The 22,158-nt window shown below is 47.1% G+C and overlaps 1 protein-coding gene and 1 pseudogene across 1 annotated transcript; both read right to left on the bottom strand.

The window, feature by feature from the left end:
* Positions 1–5,021: 5,021 nt before the first annotated feature.
* LOC149329260 (TNF receptor-associated factor 6-like) lies at positions 5,022–10,662 on the bottom strand. The gene is made up of 2 exons (XM_089560176.1): positions 8,128–10,662; positions 5,022–6,640 (listed from the first exon to the last, which is right to left on the bottom strand). The coding sequence occupies exons 1-2, from the start codon at positions 8,413–8,415 to the stop codon at positions 5,537–5,539; spliced, it is 1,392 nt and encodes a 463-aa protein (XP_089416302.1). The 5' UTR covers positions 8,416–10,662; the 3' UTR covers positions 5,022–5,536.
* A 7,588-nt stretch (positions 10,663–18,250) lies between these two features.
* LOC149329259 (uncharacterized) lies at positions 18,251–21,384 on the bottom strand (annotated as a pseudogene).
* Positions 21,385–22,158: the final 774 nt, after the last annotated feature.

The following is a 22,158-nucleotide window of genomic DNA, read 5'->3' as shown; positions in this document are numbered from 1 at the left end:
AAGCAGTTCTCCAGCATTTCGCTTCCATTGCAATGCGACCGCTCTGGCCTGGATCGAACTCAAATGTTTCAGGTCTGCAGCCAAGCACTATAACCACGTTGCCAATGAGGCGGCTTCATTATAGGAATTTCGGTTCCTGAAGGCAGTTAACATGGGTTAGTGGAAAATATAATTCGTATAAAAACCAGTTTGCACAAAGGAAAAAATAATTTATCAGTGGGTCCCAACAAAATACGGTCATGAGTACGCTTTGCCACCCAATCTCCGGATGCTTTTTTTTTTTCAATGGAGCCGTTAAAGAGACTCACAATGCCCGTCGCGGTAAGGAGATGGCGTCAAGCTTATCGGCCCCATCAATGCCACTGGCCCCACCCCTAAATGGGATATATTATGCAATGCTACCACTAGAATTTTTTTGCCTTTATCGTTATCGTTTTCGTTATCGTTTTAAAAACCTTTCAACACAAGCCAAACTTCTGTTGTGCTTCTTTTAGCTTAGAACGAATGTGATTAAACTTCGTGCGAACCTCTCTGGTCTTATCACGCTGCATTTCTGGCTTTTTCGCGTTGAGTGAACGCAGAATTCACACGAAACAATGAAAAGCCCCGTTGTTTATATTGTATAAACATTGCGATGAATAATATTGGCCTCTCTACGCGCCGCTTTGCTGCCCCGCGAAAACTCGGGATGTTTGGAGAAAATGACGCGTGGAAGAAAGAGTACTTATCTGGCATGTATCTAGTACAGACCTGCAACACTCTTAGTAAGGGGAGGTTATTATCAACATGTTCAACATGTTCAACCTGCAATGAATAACAATACAGAGTTTGAGCTGGAAAGACGGCTTCTGCGGAAGAGAAATACGGTTGGAGGACAGCTGAAAATAGCTGAACATTGGTTGCCTAAATTGAAATTGTAATAATTGGCAATGTTTCGGTCTCAAGGCCTGCTTTGGAATAAATATTTTTTATCAGCTTTAGTGATAGCCATATTTTTTATGCTATTTCAACAAACATAATTGTGGTCGACGGTGGGGTTCATTAAAACCCTCCTACCCCCATTTATTTAATTAAAAATGGGTCGCACTGTACTGGCAACAATAACTTTTTTAATAATTCAACAAGAGTAAAGGATTAGACGGCATTATGCGCGTAGGTTAGCACAGGAAATAATTCTCCCTAGCCTTTAAAATAGTGGCCCAATCGTGAATAAATGTCGCGACAGCCGTCAGGTTTCTTCTAACCCCTACGGAGAACAGCGGAGAAACTAGACGTTGCAGTAACTATTAGTGACTTTTCATAATGATGCTGCCTACTCCCATAAACTGGCATGCGTTATCCGATGCCAGCAAACAACGCTACATGGTTTTCCCTTCGATAGTGATCGTTTTCTTCATCGAAGAAAACATTTCAGCGTTGGAAATACACCGCCGCTTTAGATGACACCATCCGCCTCCGTTCCTTGCATTGTGCGTCGAGAAGCCTGAACTCCGGCGCGGCATACTTTGGTGATGACGTCATCGTTTCAGATGCTAGCTAACAGACTTCACATGCTTTCCCTGCAGCTTTCACTTCCGGCAGTTTTAGGTTCACCTAATTATAAAACCTCTTCGACTACCTTAAATCTGTGACGCTATAGTGTTAAAGAGCCCCTAGGGTCCCTTGGAGTCCTTTAACACCATCGCGACATAGTTTGGGCATTCCGCGGTGCGACGTGTGAAGATATTGATGCACTTGTTGCCGCTACATACCGCTTTATTGCACATTATCACGCATATTCTAAAGGTACACACTCGCGAGGCCAAGAGGACTTTGTTCTCTCGCTGCAATGTAACGATGGCGAGGACGCTGCAGCCAGCTGGGATTGCCTGGTTTTTGTGCTTCCCCTGACTGCGGCCTGTCGCTTCTCCTGCTTCGCTAACCCCATTAATATTTGTTGCAGTTGTGGGGTACTACACTAGGACCACGTGCTGGACGTCCGCAGCGGCCGTCAGCTCCGATCCATCGTTCTGCTCTCCGACACACCTCCGGCCGCAAGCGATACCACCAGCGCAGACCGTTGTCGTGGTACAGCATGGTTATCCGGCCACCTTTCGTGGCACCAGGTACGTCGATGTCGAAGAGTGGCTCGCCATGTATGTGCGCATCAGTGATCCCATTGGACGCAAGCTCGACGCTACAAAATACTTTGCTTCTCGACCTTAGGCGTCCAGCAAGCCATACCACTCCTACATCGAGCACGTCTTAGCTATGTGCCTTAAAGTGGACTGCGCAATATCAGAGACCAATAATGTGGACCACTGATCGCTGGCGATGCATTTAATCTTGTCCTCTGCAAAAACGGCGCAATGGTCAACTGCGTTTTCTAATTATGTCGACAGTTTGTACAAGCTAAGCACCTTCGTAATCCTCGCCGTTTCAACCGCCTTCCGAACACGGCGGCGACATCCTCATGCGAAGCCCTGCGAACACTAAAGCAACCGTCGCATTCTGCCAATTTGACCCGGATTGTAGGTATTGAACTGAACGCTATGACTCTCGTCCCTCCCCCACCCCCTCCCGGCTGTCTGAAGCTACCATTGCCCTCATCCAGGCCATCCTTCGTCAGAAGTTCCCGAATATGGGCGTAAATTTTGGCCTGCCTTCTGCGTCGCCCTGTTCGCCAACCAGTGCCCCAGTGGTTGCTGCTGATTTTCCGACTCCGACCATCCCGCCGGGTACCGCTACCGCACTCCTGCGGATTGGTGCACCTCGGGCGACCAGCCAATCTGCTTGCGTAGGCTACACTTATCCGCCCCTGCCTCAGCCGTTCGTTTTTGCCACCTCAACCTACCTCTAATTACGACCGCTGTGCCAACTACAAACCGTACCACATGTCTTCCTGTGCTGTCTTCTCACACGCCTTCGACGCTCTGACCCCACGCAGGTCCAGCCGCTCACATTCACCTCAGGTCCGCCGCTGCCGTTCGCGGCAACTTCAACGTGCACTCCATCCTTTCTTGGCTCTCAATCCCAAAACTAACCAGTGAAGCTCCCACAGCTGACGCTGCAATGACGACCCGGCCCGAAGAAAATTTCTTTAGCAAGTATAGATGAGCCGCCGCGGTGGCTCTCCTGAACCGCGCTCCTCGCCGCAACCTTCTCGATATCTGCTTGGATGGTGCACCAATTGCCACTCTGATTGGCACTGGACCCCAAATTTCTGTCTTCAGGTCCACCTTTTGCCATTATCTAAGAAAGGTTGCGAGATCCGCCGTTCCCTCAGCCGTTCGTGTAGCCGACGAAAGTGCTGCGGGCGTCTGTAGAACGTGTACTGCGCGCGTTTGCATTGCCAATCGTACCTGACCTGCCCCCACGATGTGACCCTCGGGATCGACTTTTTAACGACCCACGCGGTGCTAATTGATTGCTCCGCTGGCCTTCTTCGTTTGGACCAGCCGCAATACTGTGAAAGCGCTGATAAAAAGCCGCCCCGCTTGCGTGTCGCTTAATTTACTCGTATGCCGGCCGCGCGATTCTGCAGGCAATGCTCCAAAGTCTCCGTTTCTTTCCGTTCCTTATGGTGTCTGTGTCACTTACCCATTCAAAGTCGTTGTCCTGCAGTATAACGTCCACATTCCACACATCGTCCTGACCGTCACCGGCAACCCCACCTACCTTCCGAATCTTTACTTGAGCTTCTCTGCCCAAATTTTACCTTCTGGCATCGTACTCGCTCAGCTGTTTTCATTTGACCGAATGAACCGGTTATGCTCTCATAGCTGAGCATCAGTCTGATCTCTATGAACTTCCTCGCACAGCCGCTTCAATGTCGAATGAAGGTCAAGCTAATAGTACAATGCATGGGTATTCAGAAGGAAAACTTAACAATCCCTAAAACGCTCTTCTCAATGAATTCCTCGTTTTAGAATTTGTTCCCAAGGCTCCTTGCCTTTATTATTCCAATTCTCACATCCCATAGTAAAGTGTTTAGATACTCGGCGTTGTTTCTAATTATATGCCACGAAGTGCAATTTTCCGAACATCAATGCAATGCTTCGTGCGCTCCCGGTTAAGGCAATCACATTTGTGCTATGCCCTTAGCTTACAATGTGCCGATGCGGTGGAAAAAAAATGAGGTTCCTCCACACGTCGCAGTAAACGTTGTATTGTGGCATATCCACTAGCAGTAACATGTCCTAATTCCGAAGCGCCATTACCTATGTTTGGTTACGTTACACTTGTTCGAGAAAATTAAGAGATATTTTGTACTGTCCAGGTTGCCTCAGTTATATACAGTTTTTGTTACTGGTTGTTGCGCAAAATATTCCAAACAGAACCGTTCCGTGCGCACACGAGTGCACGAACTAGATGGTGACCTATTCTCCTGTCGTCTAACCTGAATTTTCACACCTGCTCGTCTTTTGAGGCAAAAAAAAGAATCAGACTGTGCCGTGTTGATTAGATCCGGCACCGCTACGCTGAGCAGATAAGCGCCTAGCTCTCTGAGCAGACTTTTAAATGCGCTCTTTCTGGTATAACCCAATAATGTGCAATAACCGAGTGGAGAGCAATTTACGATCGCTCTACAACGAAACACAAAGCGCAGCAGAGTCAATGCCCGCGTAAGGGGTCAGTTTCAGTTGATTCCCTATGCCTTGATGGTGGACGGATGCCAGGTGATTTTACTCAAGGTGTGATGTCACCGGTAGAGGAGGTGTTTTGAAAGAGGGGAGAACGCGCTGCATAACGTCTCATGAACACCGGATTTTTCTAAGATTCCGTTATGTATCCTTATGACAAAGGCCCAGAAACATCTGCTTCGCTCTGCAGGAAGTTCAGTTCACCTCACGCCGGAAGTTGTGGTGATATCAGTGAAAAAAATGGAGAATTGGTAGCTAACAAAAATTAATTCCTTGTTAGGATTTCTTGTAGCATGAGCCGATCTGGAAGGACACTGGAAGAGAAGGTATTAATTTTGAACTATTCTTTCATGACAAACAATCGAGCAGGTGCATGCAATTCTCGCAATGACAAGCAAAATAGCTGAGTATATATTACACAACTCTCTATTACAAGTGCACTGTATATACTCCTATTAAAGGCCAGTGATATATACAACAATAAAAAAAAGTAAGTCTTTTATGCACATTGCAGTGAAGGACTCCAAAACGTTTTTGAGCACAGCCTCAACAATGGGCAGCAAATCTCAGTGAAGAACAGCTTTTAACTTTGCCTCTATTGGAACCAAGCTTCTGCCACCTCTACTCCAACTCCCGCCTCGTGCCGGCTAGCATCAGCCAATGCATGGCGTGCCAATGCTGCAGCTTTGTCAAGTGGGTGCCAGAGCAGCCACAAAAAAACACAAAAAAACTGAGAACATTTTTCTTTTCCACGCATATAAGAAAAAAACGGCAATCACAGACAAAGATGCAACGTTGCTCAGATACAAGTTTCTTCAGAATGCAGCCGAGCCGCCTCAAGTAAATGATCAGTCAAAAGTATCACACATCACAAATGTGTTCTCCCGAAACCAGGTGCTGTTTCAAGACCCACCTCATGGGTTCAACTCCCACCTGACCAAGATCCTGTCATTTTCCACGAAACCGCCAGTTATCAGGTCGTTGAGGTTAAGAGCATTTTTTATACAAGCTAATTGTCTGTCTTCCCTTTCTGTAGGTTTTTGAAGATATTCGAGAGGACGATTTGCCTCTTCCACATATTGCCGTTTGGAACCGTCTTTGGGGTGCACTACACACAGGCTGACAGTGTGCTGGAATGGCCACTTTAGAAAGTCATCAAATGCACCTTTGTGCAGAAATATTAAAGCACAAAAATTTACACATTCATCTTCTTTTTTGAGGTAGACACCAGGGGTGATGCAGTACCCGCGCAGATACACCTTCTTCCTTAGATGTCTAGCCCGGCCTACGTTTAGGGCTTCTTCTTTAAGTTTTGCAACACCGTCTACATTGAAGATGGAGACAGCCGCTTGAGAATGTTGAAGGAATTGTCTGATTTTCTCTGCTGTCGTCATTGCCTTTTCCTCAACCTCAGCTTTGATGGAAGTTGTAATCTGCGACAAATGCTCTCGAGAAGCCTTTGTCCCCTCAACAAAATCATCTTTAAGTGTTTTTTCTAATTTTTCTATACAGCCGGGGAGATTAATAATGCCATTACTAAATGTAGTGACACAATTTTTCACTTCCTCCGTAGACACTGTAATCTCACTCATGCTTCTAGTCATATCCTCGTGATGATGCCGGATCTCAGTGGCCAGTTCCTGTTTTAGAGTTTCCTTGAAAGTGTTTATGGCGTGCGAGACTCCGTTTAGTGCGTCAGCATGCGTGGCAGCATCAGCCACAAGGCGCTCAATGTACCTCCTGCTTTCAGCCGCTTGCTTTTCAAGCTCTGCTCGCAAAGCAGAGAAAAAGGCGGTGTCATCCCTCGACTGTGACGGTACTTCGACTTCAGATTCACGCGGCATCACTTTCGTCTCGCAGCCTGACTTCAGGTGGGAGCACACGTCGCTGCAAAGAACACCAGCGGAACACTTTGGGCAGGAAACTGAATGGTGTCCACATTCGCTCTGGAAATGCGTGGAGATCTCAGAAGCGGCCATTACAGAATTGCATCCGCGTTCTTCGTTCCAGCACCTGACCTGCAGAATAAAAATAATGGTTAGTATGCGCGGACCAATTAGCAACGCATCCCGGCGTGCTTAGCCATTTTCCTCTGTCGCAGGGTGTTTACGGCTGTGAAAGGAGTTTCGTTGCTGTCAGTTATTTTAAGTTATTCTATTTTTATTTTTTTTAGTTATGTTATTTTATTGCGGATTGCTGTCACCATAAAGTTAGGCCTCTCGTTTGTCCTTTAATCTTGTAAAATATAGGGCAAGCAAGGGGCTTTAAAAGAGACGTCCCCACTGTGTGTTGATAGCCGTGAGCAAGAGCGCGGAGCGTGGTTAGTTGCTGCGAGGGGGAAAGAAGAGGAAGAAAGCAAGAGAAGGAAAGCCTATATCAAAGGGAGAAGGTAACGTGCGAAGCTTCTTGGAGGCATTTTTCGCGCTACCGCCGCAGGGTGTGATGGCCTCTCGGGACCTGAAGAGCGCAAATGCTGCCCGATTAGCTCTCGCCGCTACAATCTAAATACTGAGCGTAGACGAGTTGTCAGAATTCCCAGCATATGGAAATAATTTTTATGGTTGACTACTTTCCTGTTTATTACATATGCAGAACCCTGTTTTATGCTTCATTCCAGAGTTCGAGTGATCGGGCAGGCACCCCATCGGTGGGCAACGAGTCGCGCAAGACATACTGCTGCACCCTGATTGCCGAAAAGCAGGCGTCTGCCAGAGCCCACCATGTTTAGGGTGTCTTATGACGAGGCCTGCGGGCTACTCGCGTTGCAAAACAGTTGGTCTGAGAAGCATCAATGTCTGCAAGCTGTCTGTTTAACTGATATACTTGTAGCACACAAATTTCTTTCGGTTGTCGCTACTTGTACCTCTTAGCTGTTGGAGTAAATCTGGTAGCCTACAGCCGCCTGCAAGTTTAAACTGCCCTTTAACATGCAAATTTATGTTCTCCGCAAGTGCAGTTACTAAGAATTTCAGGAAAAGGGGAACGGCAAAAAGCGAGAAAAAATAGCTGAGGTTCATGTAGGCTGAACTTGGTTATACGGAGCGAAAGCTTGGTTAAGCATGGTTAGACGCAGTTCTCGGGGCCCAGAATGTGCAGTGTGGTCGGATTCGACCTGTCGTCGTTGATACACCGAGCAGCGTACGTGCTTTATTTAGGAGAACGTGAGTCACGTGATGAGGCTCACGTGCCGAGCTAGCGAGTGCCGCCGGCTCTCCCCGTCGCACCAGCGGTAGCGAAGAGCGGCGAGCCACGTATTACGGCGCGTAACAACAGTCGCGCTCCTGTGAAGGTCATTTTCAGAACGCGACGTGAGCTTCAGCATTGGATGCGAGAAGTGGAGCTCTCGCACCAAAATAGGAGTGGTATCAAGGCTCCCGGGATTCTATCAATGTTAAGTGTACACTCGCCACTTCTGCATATCGTGAGCGTTAACCCATTAACGCTATCATTTCATACCCCTAAGCTTGAGCGTCCGCGCCAGTTTTTTTTTTTCATTTCCACTCACCTCTCTCCTCAGCAGGTGCTCTGCAGGAATGTCCTTCCAGTCAACCTCGTCCTCCTCGTGGCACTCGTAGCCGTCGTGTGGACATACGTGCAGGTCTTCCTGCGCGCTCTGTTCGTAGCAAGGCTCGCACAGGACGTGCATGCAGGGCAGCAGTGCCGTCCTCTTGCGCACCAGTCCGCAGGCGGAGCATACCCTGTTGGGTGGAATGGGCTTCACGAACTTCAGGGGCCTCCAGTCTAGTTCCGGGGAGAACCCGACCAGAGTGTACTGCGAACTTCCAGGAGGCATCAATCCTCACGTACGCTCGTTGCCAAGGCGGCCTGACGAACTACCTTTTTACGCCCCCGCGACATGGGCTTTTATCTTTTTTTATCTTGTGGTCGGTCGCCATGGCGACTATCGCGGACCCACCTAGAGCATCTCGTCGAACGTATCGCAGACCGTATCGGTGAAGTAGAACAGCTGTGCTAGGCGCCCATTTTTGCGTTAAGAACACAGCCGTCTTTATTTCTTTCTTTCTTTGAAAGCTCATCATACTCTGGTTATGGCACTGAACCATTCCCATCCAGTAAGATGTCACGCCAGTTAATATGCCACTGGGATATGTGAGCGTGCAGACTCGACTGCGAACTGTGAGACTCTTTTTTGGTCTAAGAGAAACTAGAAAATAGCCGTCTTATATTGAGAAATCGGTATGCGTTGAAGTACCCAATTTCTGGTCAATAATGTTAGGGTACCCTCCAATGCTGTCTAATGCGCAGCCTGGTTTTTTAATGTAGCATTTACAAGTGCGTATACGATATTTTCAAGGAAAAAGGTTCAGAGGGGTTGGGTATAAAATTAAATACAGAATACCAAAGCATTCACCTATTTGCAGATGACATTGCCTTTAAATAACTCAGGGAATGAATTGCAGAGCATGATTGACGACCAAGACAGGAAAAGCAGAAGCCTGGTTTTGAATTACTGAGCAGAGATAATATTGGAAGCTTAAAGGAGATGGGCAGCGAAGCAGAGTACATGCTCAGCGACAGCATCTAATAAAGATACGTGGCAATAGCAAACCACGACCACTCCCACGATGGCGAAATACTATAGAAGAATCAGAATGGGGTGTAGTGGACTGGGCATGTAGATTTTTTGATGTAATGAATAACAGCTGGCGATTGTATCTCGAGAGGAATCTTTAGAACAGATGCAACTCACAAGTACTACCTTATGAGAAGGAAGCTGTGGATGGTGAAAAGGCAACAACTTAAATCGAAGACAGCGCAGCGGGCATTCCAAAGGAATATTGCATGTGTTACGTTAAGAAATAAATAGAGAACTGAGTGGATCAATGTACAAACGTGGAGTAATATCATTGCATTTGTAGTCAATCTGAATGTCTTCTTCAAGCTCTCTAAGCTTTACTTTCAGTGAGACACCAGCTTGTGCGGCAGCAGCGCGCGATGGTGCTCAGTGCAAGAATGCAATTGAGAGCTGCTTTGTTAGACCAGCCAAAAATTCTTAGGGAGAGCTGACCAAGGCCTTGAGGTACAGCCTTGAGAGACAGCTGTGGACGGCTCGATAAATATAATTAGAAAACTTCCATACTTAGGCAGCAGCGTCGCCTACAGAGTAATGATATGCACTTCAGTAGAAAAGCTTCTCTAATATTCCTCAATCCACCCCTTCCTGTGCCATCTGCGGCTACCTTATCCTTAGAAGCTTCCAACTTTATTTTCCGGCTAGCGTTACCTTTAATAACCATCGGTTAACCTGCCTTCCCATTCCATGGCCTGCCCGTGACGATTTCTTCGTAGTCAAGGGTTGGAGAGAGTCCTGTCTGAGGAGGGAGACGTGTTGTGGTAGAATAAAACACGCACTCGTTAAAAATGGTTTTAAAACATGGCGTTTCGGTACCCCTACATGTCCATTGTTCTCAGTGACGAGAGACGAAATAGGCCGCCTCTTATATCCGTGCTTGACAGCGCACTGAGTGGGCGTAGTTATCGAGAAGGTACCGTTCGTACTGCTAATGCACTAAGCCATCCAGCAAGCTGAAACAACGGCTCTGTCACGTAAAATATCGTATGGAGCACCCACCTTACCCCAGCGTCATGCATAAGATCAGGTGCACAAACTGCGATGATTCATACATTGAATAGTAAGACGATTTTAAAACAACAATGAGAGAGTGCAAAAACTGCGTCAAAAATGTAGCACGGCCTCCAACGCCCTTGTACAATATGGTGAAATTATGTAGCACAGCATTTGCTGAGAAAACTCGATAATCTTGGACGCCAAGAAAACTTTATTGTCACGATTGCTTTTGGAATCTGCTTACATGCAGGCTACCAAGAATGATATTAACAGGAGGAAGGGTAATCTCCTCGATTACAAAGCAAAAAACAAGCTGCTCATTTCGTCCATCCTCATTGCGAAAAAGAAACCGCAGGGGTCCAGAAGCGTCATGTTTTAAAACGATTTTCGGCGACTGTTTCTTTTATTCTAGCACTTTCTTCTTCTTGAAATAAACTCAGATGTTATTTCGGTCTTGTCCTAAGGATAGGCACCGCGTGTACACAGCCCCTGCAAAGGGACTGGGGAAAGCAAACGAACGCGTTCTACTTAGACTATTCACTAATACAATGCTGTGCCCGGCAGTATTAAAACACTTCGATCCCGCGTTCACTGGCAGGTGCAAACACTGTGGCGAGGTGGCTGACACCTACCACATGGTTTGGGCTTGCCAGCGCAACTCAGCTCTCTCCCCCCACCCCAACCCTACCAGAGAGGAATGGGAGGCGGCCCTGCTTGGCTGCTCGGACCTTCAGGCCCAAAAGGCTTTGGTCAAGAGGGCTAAGCTGGCGGCTTCGACCAATGGGGTCCCGGAATAGGGACTCCACCCATTGCGGGGCTCTTTAAGAAAGCCTCACCTCTTTTATTAAATAAAGGCTTTCCATCATCCTCTGCTTCATTCTCCCATATTCCCGTCTCTTAAGTTTACACCTAACAACTTCCTTTCCATAGCTGGCGGGGAATCCTTTAAATTAAGCACAATCCATTTCGTGGGCCTGAAAATTCTCTCCCCTTTCGTAAGTGCTGGTCGCATAAAACTTTTATCTAGTTTCTACATGGGGAACGCCGGTAAAGTGCCATGCATGACCAGATAAGATAGTGCCAGAAAAACATGAGAGCCGTATTTTTGCGCACCTAGATATTTCACTGCAGTGGTCTGGCTCAACGATCCCTACCGCCTAACGTAAATACAATCGCTGAAAACTTGCATGGCTTCATTGCCTGTCGCAAACCCATGTGGCCTTCCTAAACTACTGGAGATTACTTTAGACTTCTTGAGAATAATTTTTATCCCCACGTTTATGCTTAACATGTTTAGATCCTCGATGAGACTTTGCAATGGGCCCTGTTGTGAACGTGAATATCTAACACCGGAACGCTCCCAGTGTTGCGCGTTCGGCCGGTGAGCTACAGAGACGCTCCCCAAGGACGGCGTCCAAGCCGGCGTCTCTCCGAGCCTGCGCGTCGTCATCGTGGAGCGCGTTGTGCGTTCGGGCCGTACACCTACGGGAACGCTACCCGGGTTGGCGTTCAAGCCTTGGCGGCCAATCAGCCAACAGGACGCTCCTGATTGGACGAAAAGGGGCGGGAGTCTGTGCCGACTCTATTTAAGGGCTCCCGTCTCCTGTGTCTGTGTCTTTTTCCTGTTGAGATACATCGTGCCATGTATCGTGCTTCTCGCTACTTGTAAATATGTAAATACATATACCTTTTCTTTCACGCTGCTCCTTAACCCCCCGTCTCTTCATTGCTCCGGCTGGTCGGCGACAGCGGACCCGCGTCCCGACGGCAACTGAGAGCCCGCGTCTCAACAGCCCCCTGAAATACTGCAAACAAGGCGATGTCATTAGCAAGCCGGATATTTCTAGGTTATTCCAAAACAATTTATATCACCTGCTATTCAGAATTCATCTACTCAAATGCCTTGGGTGCCGGGAGATACCGACATTACGGGAAATCAGGAGGCGGATAGAATAGCTCGAAGCTACGCAACAAACCGAGCATCCAACATTCCCGACACCGCTGAGGAACCCGAGCCGGTAGCCCAAAACTGTACAGACATTCTTAACTACTACAGAGATATCAAACGAAAATAGCCGCCCCCACACAAACAACTAAATAGAGAAGACGCCGTAGCATGGCGACAGTTACAAACGGGAACATTCCCGTGATCAAACATCCTAAGTAAACCCTACCCCACGCTGTACAAGAGCGAGTGCCCGTGGTGTGGAGACAAACCAACCCTATACCATACCACATGGGCTTGCCAGAAAATAGACGAGCTACCCATAATAGAAAACCCGAGTGCGGAACAGTGGGGGAGGGTGCTATCCAGCGACATCCTGAAAGTCCAATAAGGACTAGTAAGGCGTGCACGCAGGGCAGCTACCCTCGGCGGAGCCCTGGACTAGGGGAACCGATCCTGATGATAAGATGGAAGACTCCATCTGAAGCCACAAAAATATAGTAAAATAGAGCAAATAAACGTTTTTCCACCACCATCCCCAATAGAGGCGGTAAATAGAGCTTGATAGATTTTTGTCTCCCAGCCTGGCACCCTATATGTTTAAGATTTCATAAATTTCCATAAGTAGGGCTGAGGGGGGCTGTGAAGCCACTATAAACATTTCTGTCTGCATTTGCATATGCCTCTCTACATAACGGTTCCGAAATGCTCGAATTACGGCTTAGGTTTTCACAGAGTCAACAGCTCTTATGCAATCTATGAAGCCTCTGCACCGGGTTTCTCAACTACCTTTAACCAAAGTTTTGATACATACCGTAGCATATTAGGATAGGAAAGGCTCATAACAGGCTCACTGGGTCTGTGGACACATCAATCGCGCCGTTCTGCATTTACATATGCCTCTCTACATAACAGTTCCGAAATGCTCGAATTACGGCTTAGGTTTTCACTGAGTCAACTGCTCTTATGTATTCTATGAAGCCTCTGCACCGGGTTTCTCAAGACAAAGACGAAGAATAATGGCACGGGTGGTGGCTATATCAACAGAATAGAGAACAAGCAGACTGCAGGAAAGATGACTTGCAGGAAGGTTTCTTCCAACCAAAAACCCTCGTTCACCGACCGCTTTTTCACTTCCAGCTCTGCTGACTGAAGGGGTTGGCGCCAGGGAAATGAGTCAGTGACCCTTCTTCGAAAAGATGAGGGGAGATGCCCCCTTGGGTCAACGGACGCGGGCGGGGTTGCTTGCCAATGGGGCCAGAGAATACAGGCTCCACCTAGTATTGTGAGGGGAAATGGCCAATGGGGCCCTACCCCAATCACCTCTCTTTCATCACCTAATGCGTGAACCTGAAGCCCCGATGGTCACGGCCAGATTTAGAGAGAGAGTGTAAAAGGAAGTTTTCGAAAGGTTACAATGATGCATTTCCTTGACGAGCATTAATAACAATAATAATAATAATAACGTTTATTTCACCACCAAAATGTACATGGTGGCAGGAAGTGAAAGCTGCCTCTTGGACAGCTTCACTCCCCCATGGACCCCCAGCCGCTCACTTTGGCAGAGAAACAGTGGGTCACACAGGTTTCTATACAACAACATTACACATGATCACAATAGGTACTTCCCGTAAAAAAAAGTGACACATGAATCAAATATTATTGGTATTATTGCTCAATTTGTGTTCTGTTCTGTATCGACTCCTGCTTGGGCCTCACGGCCTGCAGTATGCCATAAATAAATAAATAAATAAATAAATAAATAAATAAATAAATAAATAAATAAATATATAAGCGAAATAATACATTTCATTTCTTTTAGAAACGCAATGGAGAGTCATTTAGTAAAAAGTATCCTAAGAGGTTCTTGTACGAGGTGGTTCTTACGCTAACATTATAAAAATAAAGGGAATTTACCAAATGTGGTAGTATACTTTCGAATCTTTGAAATCTATTGTTGTTCTGTACGTTTTAATATGCCACTGATTGACGTTTCTTGTACTGTGTACTTTGCATCTTGGCTTACTGTTAGCCGGTCTATGAAGAAAAGATGTATTGTTACTAATTTCGCGTTTTAAACCATGGCTTAAAGGAAATGGTATAGCTTGGCGATCAGAAGCATTTTATATTTAGAAAAAAGTACCTGTCTCGACCCGTTCCTCGCGTTCGCGCCCCTGCTCTATTGTGTCCTTTCAACAACTTCCCTCTCATATAGATAAAGGAACATCTCCCTCCCTTTTCGAACAAAAATGCTAGATTGCCGTCTGAGAGCGAGGGTTTTTGGTCGGAAAATTGTAGAGGACGCACAATATCCTGCAAGCTGGTGCTCTCGATGGGTCATCCCCCTTCGTCATCTTCTCACCTGTTGCCCTGAATTTCAAAGTGTGATTGTACCAACTGCTACAGTTCAAGGGGACACTCTGTGCGAGCACTCGAGAGCAATCGGCCCCAACAGGAATGTCTTGATCGAGTTTCAGAGCGAGAGCTGTACACCTCGGGTTATGACTTCCGATTTCGATGCGGATGAGACAATCGCCTTGAATGATTCGCAAGGTCAGACCGAACTTAACTGCGTATTCGCATGACCTAAGCTATGACAGTATAATCACGTGATCTATGACCATTGGGTACCTGACCTTGACCAGTGACTTTCACCTTTGACCTTTTTGACCATGAAATTTGATTTTAGACACTAGGTACCCCATTGACAATGACTGTCAGTGCCTCGCACGGTCAACCCGAGCTCTCAGGTGGTATGGCCCAAGCTACGAGTATGGTTGTATGACAATGTGATCATACGAGTGACCATTGGGTACGTGACCTTGACCCTTTACATTTGATTTGAGACAGTGGAGACCATGGTTAACAGTGCTTCCGCTCGTATAATTGTTTCTCACATAAGAAGCACTAGTGGTAATATTGAATTAACTGTAATGTATTATTTTATAATCACAATACAAAACTCAAAGTAGTTACGCAGCAAAAGGTTACTCTACAAAAACACGAGACAAGATTTAAATCTACACGCTCAAAGCAGGATAAGCTATTTTACGCCTCTACATAACGGCATAAGGCAAAGAAATGGTGTGAGAATAGCACTGGGCTCTTTCATTAAATTGGGCATGGCTTTTAGAACGCAATGAGGAGAGCCATTTTCTTTATTGCTATCAAAACCTATGCACACAAAACGAAACAAAGAATCCAGTGGTCACACAATGAAAAATCAAAAAAAAAGTACGCCACAATGAGCACGTAGGAATAGTAAGATTGGGCTTATGGGAAAAGTTCAAGCAAATTCTCTGAAAGTGATTATCGAGGAAGATGGCTATGAAACAGCTGACATCATTAAAGATTGCTGTCTCACTACGCACAAAGAGAACTAGCATCTGAGCATGAAGGCTTCACAGGCAGAAGGTCCACTATTTTTTGATATACGACAATAAGGCATTTCAAAAGGGTAATATGCACAGCAACAAATTATCTACAAATCTCAGTGCGTACAAAAACATTTTCATTAGGAATTTCCAGTTCTCACTAACATGTAAGCAGCATACATATTACGGGACAGCGTATGCAGCTCGTTCGATCGAAAAGCCGCCGGCGTACTCGGCAACATGCGTCGGTAATAATCGGAGGCTGCATAAAAAAAAAAAAACATACCATGCCAACCGTTTTCCACAGAATGTTCCGGATGACGTCACACAATTCAGCATAAATTCAGCAGCAGCAGATTCAGCAGGGTTAGCGGCGGTCACACGATTCAGCATAAACGTACTAGCAGGGTTAGCGGGCATTCGAACCGGCGAGCTATTATCGGGGCTATTTAACGAAATCATTGTAATTCAGTGATTAAAGAAATAAAAAAAATGCAAAGCGGGGAGCCGCCGCGGTGGCTCAGTAGCTGTGGTGCTCGGCTGCTGGCCCGAAAGACGTGGGTTCGATCCCGGCCGCGGCGGTTGAATTTCTTTGGAGGAGAAATTCAAGGCCCGTGTACTGTGCGATGACAGTGCACGTTAAAGAACCCCAGGTGGTCGATATTTCCGGAGCCCTCCACTACGGCGTCTCTCATAGCCTCAGTCGCTTTGGGACGTTATACCCCATAAACAAGCAAAAAGGGGTTCAAAGGTATCAATATTCTCATAATGAAAAGCCAATGCTTGACGATGCTAATTAAAAAAATTTAGTGCGTAATTGGTAAATTCATTAAAACAATTTTTTAATGAAAAGTACGTTCAAAGGTGTCAAACTGCTAAGAATGGAAGCCTAACCCACTAAGTTATCGCGTCATACCCTTAAGGTGGAGCTTGAGTGTCCACTGCAATTTTAAAGGCTGCGTTCATTTAACGTTTGCGAGAGTGGGCCATTCATTTCTTCAACGTGTTCGCGGACATTCAGATAGATATTGTCACGTAGTGGTGACTGCAGTTCGGCGACAGGAAAACAGCGAGAATGTCCTCGAAACGAAACTCTTTATTTGGGCTGACTTGCGCCCGCAAAGAACTGAACCACTCGGCGGCGGCGTAGCAACAAGCGTGCTCGGCGGTCGTCGAACAGAATGCCCGCCGCTGTCGGCCGTGCTCTTTTTAAAGCTGATAGCGAACATTCGATATCAAGCTCGGGAAGTTACTGCAACATTCTGGCACAAAGTAGAATCGGCTCCGCCTGGATGCGATCATTCGAGATAATTCTAGGCACGTCTTGCGTCACAAACGAGGCGATAAAGCGGCGTGCCGGGAGCCTTGAAGCATGAACAAATAAACACAACAAACAAACGCTTCAAAGATTCGCGGAAATATAAAGCATATGTGCACTTCTAATCCCCGAAATGTCACGCAGAACCTGTTGATTATATCAGACATTAAATCACTTGCAAATGTCCGTTGTTTGCCAAAGGCAAACCCCTTGATATCACAGCTGACACGCCATTTGATATAATCGTCCGTCACTTTTTAAAACATATTTCCTAAAGCATATTAACAGCGGGTTAAATTACTAAAACACTTTATGAAAGAGAGGTTATGAAAGGTTTAGTATCAAGTAGACATTCAGTCAATTTCAGATGAACACAAATTTCTTGTTACCCAGAATTGATTCACCGTGACTAAGCATCCAAAATCGAAAGTGCCGCTTAGGTACTAAGTCTCCTTCGACAAATAAGCTCATACCTGAGAAGAAGCAGGTCGTCTTTCACGAACCCGTCATGGCGAAGTTCGCTCATGAGAAAAGCGGCGGGTAACCCGCGTAATCTGGGCTCCTTCTGCGGTGTTCCTGGTAAAGAAACAAGTTCGCAGGCTGGGTGAATATCTACGCGTTCTTCACCCGTGTCCGGGTGTACCACGCTGAACCTGGCAGCCATTCGCAAGGGCCATTCGAGAGAGTCGTCGTTTTCTCCTCTGTGCAAAAGAATCCGAGCGTGCAGCGACACTGTGTTGCCGTGTTTCGTCAGGCGCACCCCGGGAGACATGCAGTAACCACGAAGGTAGACGCGGTCAGTCACAAATTCGGCCCATCCGTCACTGGCCGCTATGCCCTGGAGATGGCCGATTCTTTCAACAGCGAATCCGTAAATTGTCCTTTCTAGCGACGTTTGCGACGTCACTATGCCGATGCGATCAAGTGCCTCTCGGCTCTGTTCGATCAATTGAGAGTGTATGGCGTCGATTTTCGTCGCGTTCTCTTGAACCTTGCTGCTAATTGTACCCAGCTCGGATTGAACCTCCTGCCCTAGCGTTTGTTCCAGTTTGGTTATCAGATCAAGAACTCCGCTCTCAGCCAAATTAGGCGCCGCTAAGAATTCCGTCGCTTCCTGCTTAACAACGCTAGCCAAGTGAGCTGCACTTCGCACGAATCTGGCGTTGCCACGGCGTGAAGTTTCGGCGAGCTCTCCCCTTATTCCCTCGTTCAACGATCCTATAGCGCTCCGGACTTCGCTCAGTGTGTGGTTGTGGACCCTGTGGTTATTGAGAATTTGCTCTAGCCCAGCTTTTACGACAGCCGTGCGTTGGTCCAGCAATTCAATGCACGCTGCTAAAGTCGCCGCCCCACGCTGGTTCGAAGGCGGTGCGTACAAAAGTACGGTGTTGCAGTCGCTGATCAGGTGTGCGTGGGTGTCGGTGCAGAGAACAGACGCCGAGCACTTGGGACAGGAGGTCGAGTGGTGGCGGCAGTCGTTGTGGAAATGGTCGCCGAGGTCACAAGCAGCCACCGTGGCTTCGCAGCCAGCTTGTTCGTTCCAGCATCTCACCTGCGAAGGAAAGAACGAAAGGCATAACATGCGGTAAAAGATTAGGAACACAACATACAAACTGGTATATGTCTATTTTGCACTTGTGCCGACCGTTTCGGACTTTTTTTTTGTCTACATGAACAGCTTGACCATACGTTGAAACGTCTATTCTGCAGTAACGTGTTATGCTGGGCCAAGGTTCACAACTGACGCAGAAGGAACAGGCGGGAACAGTAAGCATGCAACACACACACACACACGCGCGCGCGCGCGCATACACACACGCACACGCGCACGCGCGCACACACACACGCACACACACCCACGCACGCGCGCACACACACACACACACACACACACACGCACGCGCGCACGCACACGCACACACGCGCACACGGACGCGCGCACGCGCACACGCACACACACCCTACTGCTGAACTTGCAACTGATCTACTTCGTACATAATCAACGAAGATAGAAATAGCACGCTTGTGCAATTGTGATATGTTTACTTCCCTTCCTTGTCAATATAAGCAAGATACAGGCCGAGGAATATATTACACAAAATTATGCAATGCGAGCTCCTATATTAGCAGCTGTGCGCAGAAATGTGATTTCTGTATTTGGTTTAGATGGACATATTTGGCGCCGCCGCGCCCCTGCACTTCAACCGCTCGCCTGTAAGACTGCGTAGTGAAGCTTAAGCATTGCTTATGCATGCCAAGCCAGCAGCGCCTACCCTGCACTGTTTGACAAGCGCCAACAAAAGGACGACATCACCGGAGATATTAAGTTGCCCTCATTTTCCTACTAAATTTTTTCTTCGCGCTTTTACCACCCAGGTATCAAAAAAGTAGGCCAGAAACAATCCTGTAATCCTCCGAAAACAAAAGAAGAGATTTAGCATTGCGCGATCTGCTACGGTGATCTGTTTCCACGAGAACTGAGCTCCGACTGCGCAGCGGCAAGTGTACGCTCCTCAAAGGCAACTGCGCATGCGTAGTACGCGCCTCCAGGAACCGGTTCGTGGTAGCGGATCGCGCTACGCTAAGCCTTTCTAATATAAGAAACTTTGTTTATTGGGGTTTAACGTCCCGAACCAACTCAGGCCATGAGGGACGCCGTGGTGAAGGGCGCCGGAAATTTAGACCACCTGGGGTTCTTTAATGTGCACTGACATCGCACGGTACACGGGCCTCTTGAATTCCGCCTTCATCGAAATTCTACCGCCGCGGCCGCGATCTAACCCGCGTCTTTCGGGCCAGCAACCGAGTGCCGTAACCACTGAGCCAACGCGGCGGGGCTAATATAAGAAACTAATCATTGAATGCAAGATTCGCTGGAGGAGCTTAGCATACTGATAGGAGCTCAGGCTACGTAGTTTGTCCTGCTCATTACAAGGAATGCGATACGACAAAGAAAGAATAAGGGGCTGCTGTGCGCAGCTTAAGAACATCGCAAGAGACGACGATCGCACGGCCATGTGCTACTTGCGCATGAAAACTCTTGCTGAGTTTGCCGATTTGCTCCGTCACAGGGCACCGATTAAGCGAACGGTCGTCGCTCATGTGTTATTAATATAAAAAAATTGAAAGGTGTACAATACGATATCAGCGCACATTAGAAAAGCCTAAGATATTCGAAATTAAACCGGAGCTTCACTGAGGTGTCCCTATTAGCAGATGGTCCCCTTTGGTATGTTTATCGTTATGTACCGTGTTATACCTTTTCTCAGCGGCCAAATGTGCTTATCCTAACGGACTCTTCTAACAATGTTCTCCTTATAGAAGCGGTGTGAGGAACAATTTCCTGTGGCTTTCTTCGTATAAGCCCAGCTGTTTTATTTTTTTTAACTCGAAGACTTGCTATGTGCATAACTGTCTCTTCATATTTGCAGTATTCCCCATTTACCTTTTGTACCGCTTAAAAATGCCAAATTCTATGACTCGCATAGCGTTAGGCTAATCATACTCTGGAATCCTTCCAGAAAAAACTCATATCCTGGAACCACGCATACCACGCAAACATCTTTACGTCCCGTTACCCGCTCCTTCGCGACCTGATAACATCTATATTCACAAACCTACAACGCCATCCTTATCACCCTCCCGTCAATCATATCAATCCTGCCCTGAAGTGATTGATGAAGCTAGATTCAATTTTCTTGCATCCATAAAAGACCACATCGGCAACTCTTCCTGTCAACCTTCCTGTTTTCATCCCTGCCACTCATACTGCAAAAAGCTGTCGCCTTTCGGTACCAAACCAGAAAAAAGCAGCGTTAACTTTCAGCGAACGTTCGCTTGAAACCAGTTCACGGTCTTGCAAATGCATGTAGACGGTTAATAACACGTATGAACACAGCACTTGTCCCATTTCCTCCCTACTTACCGCAGTTCTCCGCAGGACGTCGGTAGGGACCTCTTGCAAATACACATCATTATCGAAGCACTGGTGGCCATCCAGGGGACAGACACGCGCACTGCCCTGGGCGGATTGATCGTAACAGGACTCGCACAGGATGTGCTTGCACGCAAAAGAGGCGGTCACCGGTCGCACAAGTCCGCAGGCGCCACACACCCTGACAGGAGGAACTGGCTCCACGAAGCGTAGGGGCCTCCAGTCCAACTCGGTTGAAAATCCGACGAGCGTGTACCGCTGGCTTGCAGTCGCCATCGACCACCCGCATCTTCTCCCTGCTCCTCGACGCTGCGCGAAATTCTCGGTCGCAGATGTGGAGCACATGATTTGCTATATCTTGTCTTTACACCACTGTGAAGCTTACAATCGCTTTGATATCGCTTGAAGGGGGACGGTTGCTGGGCCAGATAGCCTATATCTTTGAACTGCTTTGCAAGGCTAACACAAGGACAGCATGCAATTTTTTTGTTGTCTGCCATCTTGAAATGTGACTCACTACGTTTCGACGCGTGTGCGTTGTCTCTTTTAGCGAACGGAACTGGTGGCGAACACACAGATTATTTGCTGGTCAAAAGTTGCATTGCGCAGACCTTGAAATTAGAGGTGCTATAAGATTCAGGTACAGTGGGCAAAACGCTTTTCCAACACACGTTCTATGCGTGTTTCGGGCGCAACATGCGATATCTAGCGAAAACTTTTGTTTAAAAATGGTCTGAACTTAAGCATATACTGCTAAAATCATAGGTTTTCATCGTCGTTTTTTTTTTTGCGCTCCTAGTGGCAGCAGCTTTAGGAGCTGTGGAACACACAGTTCGGTAGTTCCAGACATGTGTTTTGCCCTCTGTACTTTACCCCTCATCTGGCTTCTCGTGCCCCGTGCAAAGAATCTCCTTACATACGCCGTCTCGACACTGGCAGGCTAGCACGATTATGCTCTGCTGACTTACAGACAAGTTGATCTTGGAATCCTGCGCTGCCATACGAACGAAAGCTTATGGCGGGTGGAAGATAACATCATCTCTGATCATATGTACGTTTCAGTTTCATTATCAATATCAACACTAAGTTTGTCTTTCATAAGGTTCGTTAAATGTGGAAAATGGCCATGGACGCAGGCTACCATCCCTATAAAAAGCAATGCGAACAACGGAACGCGTGGATTGCGACACAGTCAGCGCACCCTAGCGACGAAGCGGTAGTCGAAGGATCAGTCGATACCCCCGATATGCCTTGTTGGTCGCTACCGGTTTTTATGTACTGCCTTTGCGTACATCGGGGCCCATCGAGTCGCTACTGGGCAGTGTAGTGTAGCCGCTTTTGTGTATTATACGCGTTTCAAAACTGTCGGTAGTGA

The sequence above is a fragment of the Amblyomma mixtum genome, chromosome 9 (genome assembly GCF_055824585.1).
Source record: "Amblyomma mixtum isolate Tamu chromosome 9, ASM5582458v1, whole genome shotgun sequence".
Classification (NCBI taxonomy): Eukaryota; Metazoa; Arthropoda; class Arachnida; order Ixodida; family Ixodidae; genus Amblyomma; species Amblyomma mixtum.
Note: the sequence above shows the minus strand (reverse complement) of the source record. Positions and strands in the feature narration are given on the sequence as shown.